The sequence below is a fragment of the Melozone crissalis genome, unplaced genomic scaffold, assembly GCF_028551555.1.
Source record: "Melozone crissalis strain CALT ecotype California unplaced genomic scaffold, PUWL_Pcris_2 ptg000017l_1, whole genome shotgun sequence".
In the NCBI taxonomy this organism is placed as follows: domain Eukaryota; kingdom Metazoa; phylum Chordata; class Aves; order Passeriformes; family Passerellidae; genus Melozone; species Melozone crissalis.
The window spans coordinates 6,181,287-6,193,706 of NW_026535795.1; the positions used below are offsets into that span (position 1 = coordinate 6,181,287).

General features: G+C 46.7%; 1 protein-coding gene across 1 annotated transcript in view; it reads right to left on the minus strand.

The window, feature by feature from the left end:
• LOC128935935 (peroxidasin homolog) overlaps positions 1-12,420 on the minus strand; it is a 42,081-nt gene that overhangs the window by 11,587 nt on the left and 18,074 nt on the right. The window contains exons 5-13 of the mRNA XM_054274563.1: positions 11,847-11,918; positions 10,281-10,352; positions 8,569-8,738; positions 6,114-6,231; positions 4,429-4,598; positions 3,733-4,005; positions 3,464-3,580; positions 1,195-1,353; positions 404-516 (exon numbers count right to left, since the gene is read on the minus strand). Coding sequence (XP_054130538.1) covers positions 404-516; positions 1,195-1,353; positions 3,464-3,580; positions 3,733-4,005; positions 4,429-4,598; positions 6,114-6,231; positions 8,569-8,738; positions 10,281-10,352; positions 11,847-11,918 — 1,264 coding nt within the window. The remainder of the gene's footprint in view (positions 1-403; positions 517-1,194; positions 1,354-3,463; positions 3,581-3,732; positions 4,006-4,428; positions 4,599-6,113; positions 6,232-8,568; positions 8,739-10,280; positions 10,353-11,846; positions 11,919-12,420) is intronic.

Sequence of the window (12,420 nt, forward strand, 5' to 3'; positions counted from 1 at the left end):
CGGTGAGGAGCTCCCTGCTCAGCTCCCTCCCCAGGCTGTCCCCACAATTACACCCCACGCAGCCAGGCTGACTGGAACAAATCCCAGACCCTGATGCCCCCACAGAAGTTTCATAGCACAGAATTAAGTTGAAATATTTTCAGTTTTAGGACAACCTGAAACTGATGGATTTTTGCTGGCCTTGACCTGCAAATCCCAGCTTTTGCTGGCTCTGACAGCATTACTCAAACCCAGCCTCTCAGCCTGGCTGGTGGCAGACGTGACTTCAGGTTTTACTTTTTTATTCTCCTACTTCTTACCGTCTTTCTGCTGCCCTGCCACAACCTAAAGCTTGCTCTGCTGCCCTCTCAGGCCTTTCCTTCTGCTCCCACTGCTGGTTGAGTGATGTGAAATCACCACGTACCTTGACCCAGGTGATGGTGGGCCTTGGGTCTCCCTGGGCAGCACAGGAAATGGAAACGTCCTGGCCTGTCTCTGCCACCAGGTCTTGGGGGGGATGGAGGAACACTGGGATCACTGTGCAAAACAGGGAAAAAAAGTCAATGGGGTGAAAAATGCACCAAGGAAAATAGAGAAATCTGTGTGTAAAAAAACATCTCAGCATGGGGAATGCAGAGCTGCTGCTCTTGCAAGGGCTCTGCAGAGGGGCAGCAGCAGCTCTCTGTCTCACTACCAAGCTCTCTGTTCATGAATTTATGTAATTTATGTTCATTATTTTCTGCTCCTCTGCACCATTTAAAATCCTTAATTCAAAGGCTTTCTAGAAAACATGCATATTATATTATATTATATTATATTATATTATATTATATTATATTACTATACTAAAGAAAGAGAAAGGATACATCAGAAAGCTAGAAAAGAATGATGATAAAAACCCGTGGCACACCCAGCGAGTCCAACACAGCTGGCTGTGATTGGCCATTAATTAAAAACAATTCACATACTGGGTAACAATTCTCCAAATCACATTCCAGAGGAGCAAAACATGGAGAAACTGAGGCCTCTCATCTCGCCAGGAGAAGGAACCCTGGTGAAGGGATTTTTCATGAAATACCACAGTGACAGTAGGTCAAATGCAGTCTTCCCTCGCGGGTCTGTGACTTCCAGCACAGGAAGTTTAACATTCTCAGCATCCAGGGTTCCAACAATCTACCACAAAAGCAATGTCACAGCTCTGCCAGCCCAGCTCACCTCGCGGGGTCACGGAGAGCTGCACGGGGACGCTCGTGCCGCCGATGGCGCTGATGGCGTGGCACTCGTACTGCCCGTGGTCGTGCAGGGCCACGCGCCCCACGCGCAGCGTGCCCGTGGCCAGCACGCTGTGCCGCCGGTCGCTGGGCAAGGGCCCACCTGGGGGACCAAACAGCTCGTTAATTCCCTCATCCCACCAATGACAAAATGATTTTTGCTTTGGTGTGGTTTTCGTATCTATCCGCGGCTCTGGAAGCAGTTGTTGGATTGTTATAAAGTTTCCTAACGCTAGCGCTTTTCCTATTACGCCAACAAATTTCTGAGGGCTGGTTCTGATCTTGCTTCTTACGGGAATCAAGGACAAGACACCTTCCCAAGGCACTTCCTTGTTTATTAAACATGAACAACTAGCAGGGATGGAGGCTTCACAAGGGGTTGAACCAAGAGGGTTACCTGTGTTTCTAACTAGGGATTCTTGTCAATTATGCAAATTTGCTGAACTTATAAAACTGTACTTGCCCCACGTCACACGTCACGTGTGCATTTTCAGCGCATTTTCAGCACATTTTCAGCACATTTTCAGCACATTTTCACCGTGCAATTTGCCATATTTGCACCTGGATGCCTCCAAGTAAAGACCTGCTTTTGTATTACTTCCTATATTAATATTGTCACAAAAGTGTTTTGTGTTGTTTCTAGATTCACTGTAGGGGTTTGTGTGATAGTCACACATTTCATTTCCTTCCCAGCATCAATTGCTCTGAAATACCACCTTTACACACTGAGCTGTCTTGTCTGATCAGCTGGGAAGAGCTGGAACCCTTTTTCTTTCCTCCTAAGTATTTTCTTAGTGCAACCTGCAGATTTTTTTGACCCTTGATGGATAGCAAATCACTCTTCAATTACCTAAACGCTCTGTTCCATCAAATAAATGGGAACATTTGGCATTGTCTTTCTAAATTTTTTGGTCTGATTTTTTGGTCTGGAAACAGTTGTTTCAATATTTTCTCTATTTCAGGAGAAAAGCAGAAAACTAAACTGCTTTAACAAACCCAAATAAAATTACCAAAATTTGTCAGGCTAGCAACTTTTTTTTAATATACTCCATTTTCCTCCATTTATTCATCCTCTAGTTGTTCATCCCAAATACCAAAACCCCCTATGCTCTCAAAAGTGGCTTTGAGATGAGCAATGCTCATCTTGTCTTGCTTTCAGCATATGAAAGCACTGTAAATCTTCATTGGTTTTTATATTTATGGAGTGCTGAGTGCAAACCTGGTTACAAAGCAGTTATGAACCTCACTTCTTGTCACTGTGCTCCTTTCCATGTGCCTAAGATATATTTTCTGGGAAGTGGAGGAAAACAGGTTAAAGGAGATGGAGAACATGCTGGCAGAGCAGAATTTCAGCTGGTCCTTCTTAACTCCACGTCAGGGCCATTGCTGTGGAAGCTGGAACACAATACCCACAAAATCTCCACAGCCCTAAACCATTAATTATGGCTTGTGAAGCATAAGGAAAAGTTGGAGGACCTCTGGGCCAAGCATTATTGGCTTCTGTCCCAGAAAGTGTTGGATGAGATCAGTGCAGTGGAGCCAGCATTAACAATTATTTGAGACTTTAAAAGTTCACCACCACCTGTTGTCCCAAAATCTTTTTTCCTAAGCTATGAGAAAACTCTCAGGTGTGCCAGTGAATGGTGCCCTTCTCCAATGTGCTCCACAAGGGCAGCAAATTAGGGACAATGACACAGAATTGGCACATGGTGGTACTGCAAAAGGAAGTGGTGGAATCATCCCTAGAAGTGTCAAAAAAAAAAGTGTTGATTTGGCATTTAGGGACACAGTTTAGTGGTGAACATGGCAGTGTTAGGTTAAAGGCTAGAATTCATTATTTTAGAGGTCTTTTCCCACTCAAACAATTCTGTGATTGACATCCATTGATTTGGAGGTTCCAGACCTTGCCTTTTCAGAGGAGGTGGGAAGCCACTGCAGGAAGAAGTGTAATGCTTTCCACGGGTTTCATGCTGAGGAAAACCATCACACTCTTTCCTTGTGACAGAGACTCATGATGCTCCTTCCTCAGTGTTCAACACCATCCTTGGTGATCTACCACACACCTCCTAGTGGGACTGGGTCTGTGCTCGTCACAATTTGTCCTGTGCCACCACTGCAAGCCACCACCCTGGGCCAGCAGCTCAGCTGTTCCCACCCACACCCCGTGGATGACAGCATGGAAGAGAGAAGCCACAAATGAAGTAAGGCAGTACCTGCCCTTGTCCAGGTAATCACTGGGGGAGGGTGACCCTCAGCAGAGCAGGGGAAATCCACACTTTGTCCCTCAGTTACTGTCTGATCCGTGGGAATGACGAGAAACCTGGGAGAATCTGGAAGGGAAAGCAATGATGGAGCAGCAGGAAACACTCAGGGAGTTCATGGGAGCAGAACCAGCCACAAGACTCAAACACACCCCGCTGACCAAGCACTGTGTCCCAGAAATGTCCCAGAACCCGCCCAGGCTCAGCCTGGGAGCCCTCACCTTGCACTATGATCCTTGCTGTGGCCTGGATGGAGCCCTCAGAGTTGCTGGCATTGCAGTTGTACTGCCCTTGCTCTGAGAAGGTGACGTTCTGGATGAAGAGTCCTCCAGAGCTGGTGATGGTGAAACGGGAATCCTGTGGCAGAGGAGAGCCCGAGCCAAGGGTCCAGCTGATGCGGGGCTGGGGGTGCCCAGAGACCCCACACTCCAGGGTGACACTTTCCCCAACCAGCACTTCAGTGTTCTGTGGCTGGATCACAAAGGTGGGCTTGGCTGGAAGGAAAGGAGAGCTTTAGGAGCCAGCTCTGCTGCTGGCAGATGGGCAGAAGTTGCTTGGGCTGCTCTGCAACCCAGCAACCCACTCTGGTTCTACCCTGACATCCAAACCCTCACTGTGAGCAATGCCCCCAGCATCTTCCTACATCTCCTCACACCCACTCACCCACTGCTGGAGCATCCCTACACCCCTGTGCTGCAGAATTGATCCCAGACTTCAAACTCCCTCCCCAGTCCCAAATTACCTTCAATCCCTAAGTACCCCTTTTCCCATTCCAGTGGGAACCCCTGAAGTTCAGATCTGCCTCCACTCTCTCCCCCAGCACACCAAGAATATCTTGGCACATACAAAGCTGGGACTGACTGACTTAGCTCCATTCCCATCCCCAGGTTGTAAAGGGGTGCACAAAGCTCAATTACATGGGGTGCCAAAATAGCGCAGCACGACCTCCTGTGTCTTGACCTCCCCAGCAATGTTCTTGGCCATGCACTGGTAAACGCCTTTGTCCGACTCCTTGGTGTTCTGGATCATCAAGGTCCCATCTTGCAACAGGTTCAGGCGGTTGTCATCTTTCATGTCAATCTTATTACTGAAAAAACAGCCACAAACAGGCAAAATCTGAAAGGAATAAAGACTGGTGGTCTCCCCCCTCCCCGGGGGGATTTGGGGGCTTTGCATTGCAGTAGGTTGGTGTTTCTTGGAGCTATTCTGAGACTTCATGAAATTTGCAGCAAGAGTTCTGACTCACAGCACTGAAGTGCAGCTCGAGCTCTGATTTGCTCCCTGGGTGAGCTGCTTTTTCTCTCCCCACTGATTACACAGGACATTTACAGCCCATCAGGAGAGCACTCTGTTCCCTTGTCACAGCATTGCTGCCATTGTCAGGACATCCTGGCCCGGAAAGCCTGTTCCCCTTACTCACTAAGTGCAAATTTAACAATGAATTAATATTGTTCTTGTGTGCAGCCATTGCTATTCAAACTCCAGACTCAAAGGCCTGAGAGGAGCAAAAAGCTCTGAGAAGTCACCATGGGACCCCAACACGGCTTGGACTCCAACCCAGGCTGAGAGAGCTGTGAAACATCTCCCTTTTCTCTGCAGTGACCTGTGACTCCTGGATCCCAGCCCGTGGCAGAAGGTCCCAGTGCTGCATCCCATTTGTCCCAGCACGAAGGAACCTTGGATGGCTGCAGATGATGGAAAGGGAAGAAGAGACCTCTCTCCCCCTAGGACAAAGGCTGAACCCACTATGCAATCTAATCTGCTTGCTGGGCATTTATTTAATTCCCCTGGTGTCTCCTCTCTCCAGCCATATCTCGTTTGTTGAGCATTTATTATCATTATCCTTCTCACAATGCTGTCTTTGGGAGCCTGCCAGCATTTCCCTAACAAAACCTTCCTTCCAAAGGGACTTAACTCAGCCATAAACTTTTGCTCTGGGCTGAAACTCTGCCTGGTGGGGGGTTTGCTGAAGAAGCACACATTGATCATTTTTATTAATAACCAAGCCCTGCTCAGGCTTCACCAGCCAAGAAGCTCATAAAGCAGCAAGGCAGCTTCACTTCCACAGTGGGCACAGAATATTTTATTGTGCAGCATTTCCCAGAACACTCTGGCATCTAGCACATAACTTATACAAGAATTTGCAAATTCTGCCCTTCAGTGGAGCACAGCAATTTTTCCCTTTGGAAAGAAACCTCATACCTAGCACAACCAGCCTTTAGTGAGAAGCATCTCAGCAGTTAACAAACGGCAAGCATGGTGGCCGAGAGCAACATGAAACTCTAATTTTATTTTTTTCCTGATCAAAAGACAACTGCTTTCAGCCTGCAGAGTGTGTTTATAGGAAAGTTATAAGCTCTTGGAATCCATTACAAACGCAGATGAGATATTTCAAATGCAGATGAAAACACCAGTTGGATTACGTGGTCACCAGAGAATGCTGTTAAAAGGAAGGTAAATATAACCCATGAAATAACCATTTCTTTTTTTCTTATTATTTTTTTAATGTTGTGTGAAACAACTTTTGTAATTACAGACAGGCACTGAAGAGCTCAGTGCTTGAAAACCTTTGCCACCCCAGGGCTCCTTGAATGTGACTTACTTGTTGTGCAGCCAGATGATGGCAGGCTTTGGGTTTCCTTCTGCCCTGCAGGTGAAATAAACTGTGTTTCCCAGGAGCACATCCACGTCCTGGGGCTCTGAGGTTATTCGAGGCCTCTCTGCAAAACACAATTGGAACACAACCCAGTCCAAAGCAGCACAAAAATTCAGCCCAGCTGGGGTGTGGTGGGGCACACAACACCCATCCTGCAGTGCCCCAAGGAACAGGCACAGCCTCAGGCACAGCAGCATCCACTCAGAGCCACCCCAAAATTCACTAACACCTGAAAATACCATGAAGGAATAGCACCTGTAAAGGCCGTGGGGAATTGCTGCTGTTCCTATTCGCAGTAGCCGGGCAGTGGATGAGTTCCCACAGCCCTGACTGTACAGGGGTTCATTACAGAGCTGGTCCCTGCCTCCCCCCGAAGAAGCAAAGTCAGTAGCATCCTCACTTGGGTTGTTTTTCTGCCCTTGGCAGCCTGCAGCTTTCTGCTCCACCTGAGCACAGAGCCAGCTCCCTGCAAACCAAACCACTTCCTTCCCAACAGGATTTCATTCATTACGGCCCTAATTCATCATCCTGTCCCTATCCAGCCAAGCCTTTCACTGTGTTCTTCACTTTGAATACACTCAAGCACCAAGCAAGTTAAACATTGAAAGGATGTGCTAAAACAGGGAGGAATTTATGGACAAGCCTGGAGTGCTTGATCTTGATTCAAAAAGCCATTCCATTTCACAATCTGCATGCTCACCAGTGATCCAGCAAAACCAGCTGGATAATTGCTAAAATTGAGAACCTGTCACCTCCTCCAATGGAAGGTCAGTGTCCTCACTCCTCATACCACAAATTAATGGCTCAGAAAAAATCCCCAAAGGCAAGGCCAGCACAGCCCAAACCCAGCACAGCCCAAACCCAGCTCAGCCCCACAGTACAAAACACTGACCCAGGGCAGATTTGCCCCTGTGGCTCACAGCTGCTCAGAGCCATGGGTTAATGGTACCAGCAGCTTTCAGACTGACTCGAATATCAGCCACCTGCATGGGTAGAGCTCTGTGCTGAACTCTGAATCATCTGTCTTCCCAGCTGGCACACCACCAGGGTGAAAGCCAAATGCCAGCAAAATCTTCCCACCAGGTGCTCTGGTAATTTGACAGACACCCCACTGTGTTTCCATGCCTAAACCAGAACAAATTTGCACTAACAGCTGTACTGTGGCACTGGGAGTGTGTTGGGGACAGCATGCTGTGTGGCACAGCCACTCCATGTGTCTCCAGCTGCTTTGCCTAGGCCCTTCCTATCCCCCCTCCCCTGAGGTCACAGACCTGTTTGTGCCAACTCAACTCTTTCCATGGCTGTGCCCTAAATTAATCTGTGAAATGGTCAATTTTTATTTTTTTTTTTTAAATAATGAAATCATAAGAGAAAAGCTGGATTCAATGGAGAGCTCTTCAAAATCCAGCTGAGCTCACACATTTGGCTCACAGCAGGGCCAGGCACAGCTGGACTGGCATATCCAGGGGGGATGCTAACAGCCAGCCCACGTGGGTGGGAATTTCTCAAACTGACTCTGCCAGCAGCAAAGCACCATGGAACTACAGCCGATGTTTGTGCCAACCTCCACTTGAAAACCAGAGATTTGTCTTACCTCCTCTTAAAAGTCAGAGATTTGTCTTACCTCCACTTAAAAATCAGAGATTTGTCTTTTTCTATATGAAATAACTAATTTTAAGATTTTTTCAGAACAAAAACCAATTTAAAACTCTAAGTTTAAAGAATAACAGCCTAACAAAATCCATCAGTTACACCACAGTCAAACACAGCATTCAGCTCCATATCTACGATGTTCTCCCTCAGGTTTCCAGTTGTGTTTCCTGCCACTGCAGCTCTCCCAGTGTTCCCCTTCTGTTTAGCCTAATGTAGAGTATTTCCTGGTTTAGCCATTGGTGCAGCAGATCCTTTACCAGCCATAGTCTGTGCAAAAAGCCAAGACCTATATGAAATAACTAATTTTAAGGTTTTTTTTCAGAAAAAAAAAACTAATGTAAAACTCTAAGTTTAAAGAATAACAGCCTAACAAAATCCATCAGTTACACCACAGTCAAACACAGCATTCAGCTCTATGTCTATGATGCTCTCCATCAGGCTTCCAGTTGTGTTTCCTGCAGCTCTCCCAGTGTTCCCCTTCTGTTCAGCCTAAGGTGGGGTATTTCCTGGTGCAGCAGATCCTTTACCAGCCCTACTCTGTGCAAAAGGCAAGACCCACCAGCCAAAGCAGAGCTGCCTCCAGCACCCCAGGGAATATCAGCTTCCTCCTGTAGCCCCACTGGGATTTTCCCATTCCAGCAGTGAAGGAGGGAGAAACCAGGATGCCAGCAGAGGGAAGAGGGAGGCAAAGGGCAGGAGGGAGCAATTGCCAGCCCAAAGCACAGCTCAGGGCTGTGATCTGGCTCACCACAGTTGAACTCCTGGGCGGTCAGCGTGGCGATGGAGCGGCCGTGCAGGTCCCGCGGAGCCTCGCAGGTGGCGGCGCTCTGGATGCTGCCCTGCTCCGCGTGCTGCTTCAGCAGCTCTGCCAGCCACAGCAGCTCACAGTCACACACCAGGGAGTTGGAGTCCAGCCGCCTGCAACGGCAAAAGGCAGCTCGATGAGTGCCCGGGCTGCAGCTGCTGGCCTGCCTCCTTCTCCAGGGGACACAGCCCTCCAGGGTCACCTGGGTGGTTTGCCCTGCATTTGGTTACATCCCAAGTGAAAATCTGAGATATTTCATTGCCACGATGGTTAGCTAGGATGCTTGACCAATACTAGAAACTATTCCAGTTTCAAATAGAAATTATTCAGTTAAACTGGATTATGCAGTTTTGGGATACTTGAGACACTGAAATGTTGGGTTTTGCCCTGAGATGGAGATTTCCACCTTTACTGAATTCTGTAAGAACTGCCTCTGTTACAGCTTTTCTCTTTCATCTCCATCCCCCTCCCCCCAGTTATTTATGTGTGGATGGGATCAAACCCTTCCTGTGACCAGCTGTGAGGAGCTGCAGCATTTCTGCACAACTGGAAGAACTTTTATTACTGCAACACAAGCCTGAACCACAGCAAATGGAGCTCCAGTGACCTCGCAGTGCCCCCACAGCCCCTTCCCTGCACTGACCTCATTCCTACAAGCAGTGCTATCCAGGAGGATAAATGAGGACTACAGGGGGATTACTTTGTGCCTCCTTCCCCACTGACAGTTTTACAGTCGATGGGTCTGAGCCATTGTCATGATTTTCAAAACCAGGACAGCCATCCAAAAACAAAATACAAAAAAAAAAAAAGCCTAAACAAACAAACAAGCAAAAACGAAGAAAAATCTAACACTTTCAGGGTCACATATTTGAGAATGTGAGATTTCACACAGGGCCATGACCAAGTATTTTATAGAGATCCCATCTTTTTCTCCGGCACCTACAGAGAGCATTTCACAAGATATTCCCTCTTAAAGAGAAGTGAAGCATTTTACCTGCTTGCAGAAATCACTGAGGTCAGCAGTGAGAAATACATTACTTTATTGTACTTGAAAATCATGGCAGAACACCAAAATTCTTTACCTTTTGAATTTATTTTTTTCCTCCCAAACACGTCACAGAACTTATTCCCAGAGATCATAAAACCAAAGCAAGAAAGAAGAAAGCTGAAGAGACAGGCAGGTTATGTGGGAATGGCACTCTGGGGAATTCCTGCATGGAAAGGGAATCATGCCCCTTGGCACTCCTCTGACTAATTTCAATCTAGAAAACACGTCTTTTCTTTTATGACTATGATTCTTCTAACCATACTAGATACTGATCTACAAACATGTTCAAGGTCATATCTGTGACCTGGACTTTCTACATTTTTCAAGGATGTTTTATGGGTTCAAACCCTTGTGAAGACTTTCCAGGAACGTTCATTCCTGTGGCACTATTAAGCTGTAAGCTGATTATAATTAGACACTAGCATAAAGAAACTTCTAACTGCTTAAATAAGCTTTCAGGTCCAATCAAAACTGTTTTATAAACTAAGCAGTGGCCTTAGAAGTGCAACAACTAAAAGCTTTGCCAACCAGGCACATTCTTCCTCAGGTCCTGCCCATCTGATTGAAGATAAACAAGTCCTCTTTGCAGGCAATATTTTTTACTTACAGCCGTTTGAGGGATTCCAGTTGAGAGAATGTCCCTGGATGAATCCTGGAAATCTTGTTGTTGTGCAAGAATCTGCAGTGGGAGAAGCCATGCCAAAACATTATTCAGTATTTGCACCGCGAGGATGATGACACCCCAGGTCACAAATGAGTTTCAATGCAAAGGCCACTCATCCAAACGGAGCTCAGTGTTTGAATTCCGTGTTTGTTTCCATGAGCTGGAGGGATTTCATCCCTTGGTGGGTGTGACGTAACTTGCCAAAGGCGAGAGCGGGCGTGGGCTGGAAACGGTGACTCAGGATGGGATGGAACAGGTTGGAACTGGACCCTTCCAGTCTCTCTGCACAGGGAGGAGAAAGGGCACAAAATCCCCTCAGACTGGACCCACCCTCTGTTTTCTGGGCCTGGGTCAGCTCCAGTTTAGAAGGGATCTTTTCCTTCCCCTGTGCAGATATATGACAATTCCACAAGGGCAGCCATTGGTGGTAGACAACTCCTGCATTGGACTCCATGTAGTTATTAGCCCAAATCCATGAGCAAATCTAATTCAGACAACAGCCACCTAAACTGAGGCAAATTCTCACTTCCAGAATCTTAGCACACACATAAAACTCTCCTGCTTGCACTAAAATGCAAATATTAGTGGAGACCAAGAGGGGATCATTAATTCCCCATTCCCATAATGGTGGAGGAATTTACTGGTGTTGGTTACATCTAAAACTCATAAGAGACCATTGATAAAAGAGATGAAGCAATTTTAGTAGGTGGTGGAACAGGAGAGCACACAAAAGCAGCACAGCTCCAGTGCAAATGTCTGCACACACACGTGTGCACCAGAGTCCAGCCTGGTTGCCCAGCTTGGAGGCTGGAAAACCTTCCTTTAAAATTTAAATCCAGAATTTTTGTTGGATCCAATACAGTGACTGAGATCAGCCATGTACTGATCCAGGTCTGAATTTTCCTAAGGGTGTGGGATCCCACAGTTTTATTTCTTTGGCATGTATGGATATAAGGCACATTTCCACACAGCCCAGGAAAGTCTGCTGGTTTCTCCATGGAGTGGGAACCACACATGCACTGTTGTGCTGGTGGCTCCATTACTGCTAGAAGCAATCCTGGGGAGCAGGAGACTCCATTTCCTTACTTCTCTCAAGAAGGATGTGGTGTGTTTTTCTTGTTAGACTTTCTTCTGACTTTATCCTTTTTCCAACCCCTTTTTTTAGCTCGATCTGCCCAACAGTGACTAACGTTGCTGACCTTATGCTCAGAGTAAAATTTCACTTGGCTTGACCAGCTGTAGGACTTTCTGCAGATTTACTCCTATTTAGATGGAAACCTGAACATTACATAAAATGGGAAATTCCCTTCACATCCTCAGTCACCCTCCCCCTCGGCAATTATGTAAAATCTCTTTCTTTAAAGAAGTTTCTTTTTGCATTTTGGAGATCACACTCCATGTTAGCAAAATAAATAAAGCTACACTTTACATGCTAGCTACACTAAATAAAGGGGATTTTCCCCTTCTCCTCATCCTCTTAGTCCAAATAAATTCCCCATCTTTACTCACAGCCTTTCAAGTTTAGGCAGGTCACTAAAAGTCTCCAGCTCCAGACTTTCCAGGTTGTTGAAATGCAGGTACCTGTGACAGAAATCACACACAGATTGAATTTAAGAGACAGAAGATCTTCCCAGATCAACCCACCAGTGCCCCCCAGGATGTCACCACTCATCTCAGGGCAGATGTGGAGAAGCCAGAATCCATGTTAGTGTCTCCAGTTTCCACAGGCAAACACAGTGGCCAACATGGCTTTTCTGCTAACACAGACTAAAATCTTTAGTTCCACTAAAATCCAAAGTGTGACCTGCCACTCCAGAGGCCAAGGGGACCTCCTGCCCGTCCCAGGTCACCCCTTGCCATCAAGAAAAGAAGTGTGGTGCCTGCAGAGCAACTCACCACAATACCTGAGCCTCCCTGTTACCATGAGCTGTGACATTCACCAGCACAACTGACACATTCCTGACTTTCAGATGGATTTTTTACAGTCCCCAAATTGCCTAAACTATTCCCCTTTATTTTACACAGGCATAAATTTCACAGCAGACACAGATTAATCACAGATCTACAAATACTCATTCTGCTA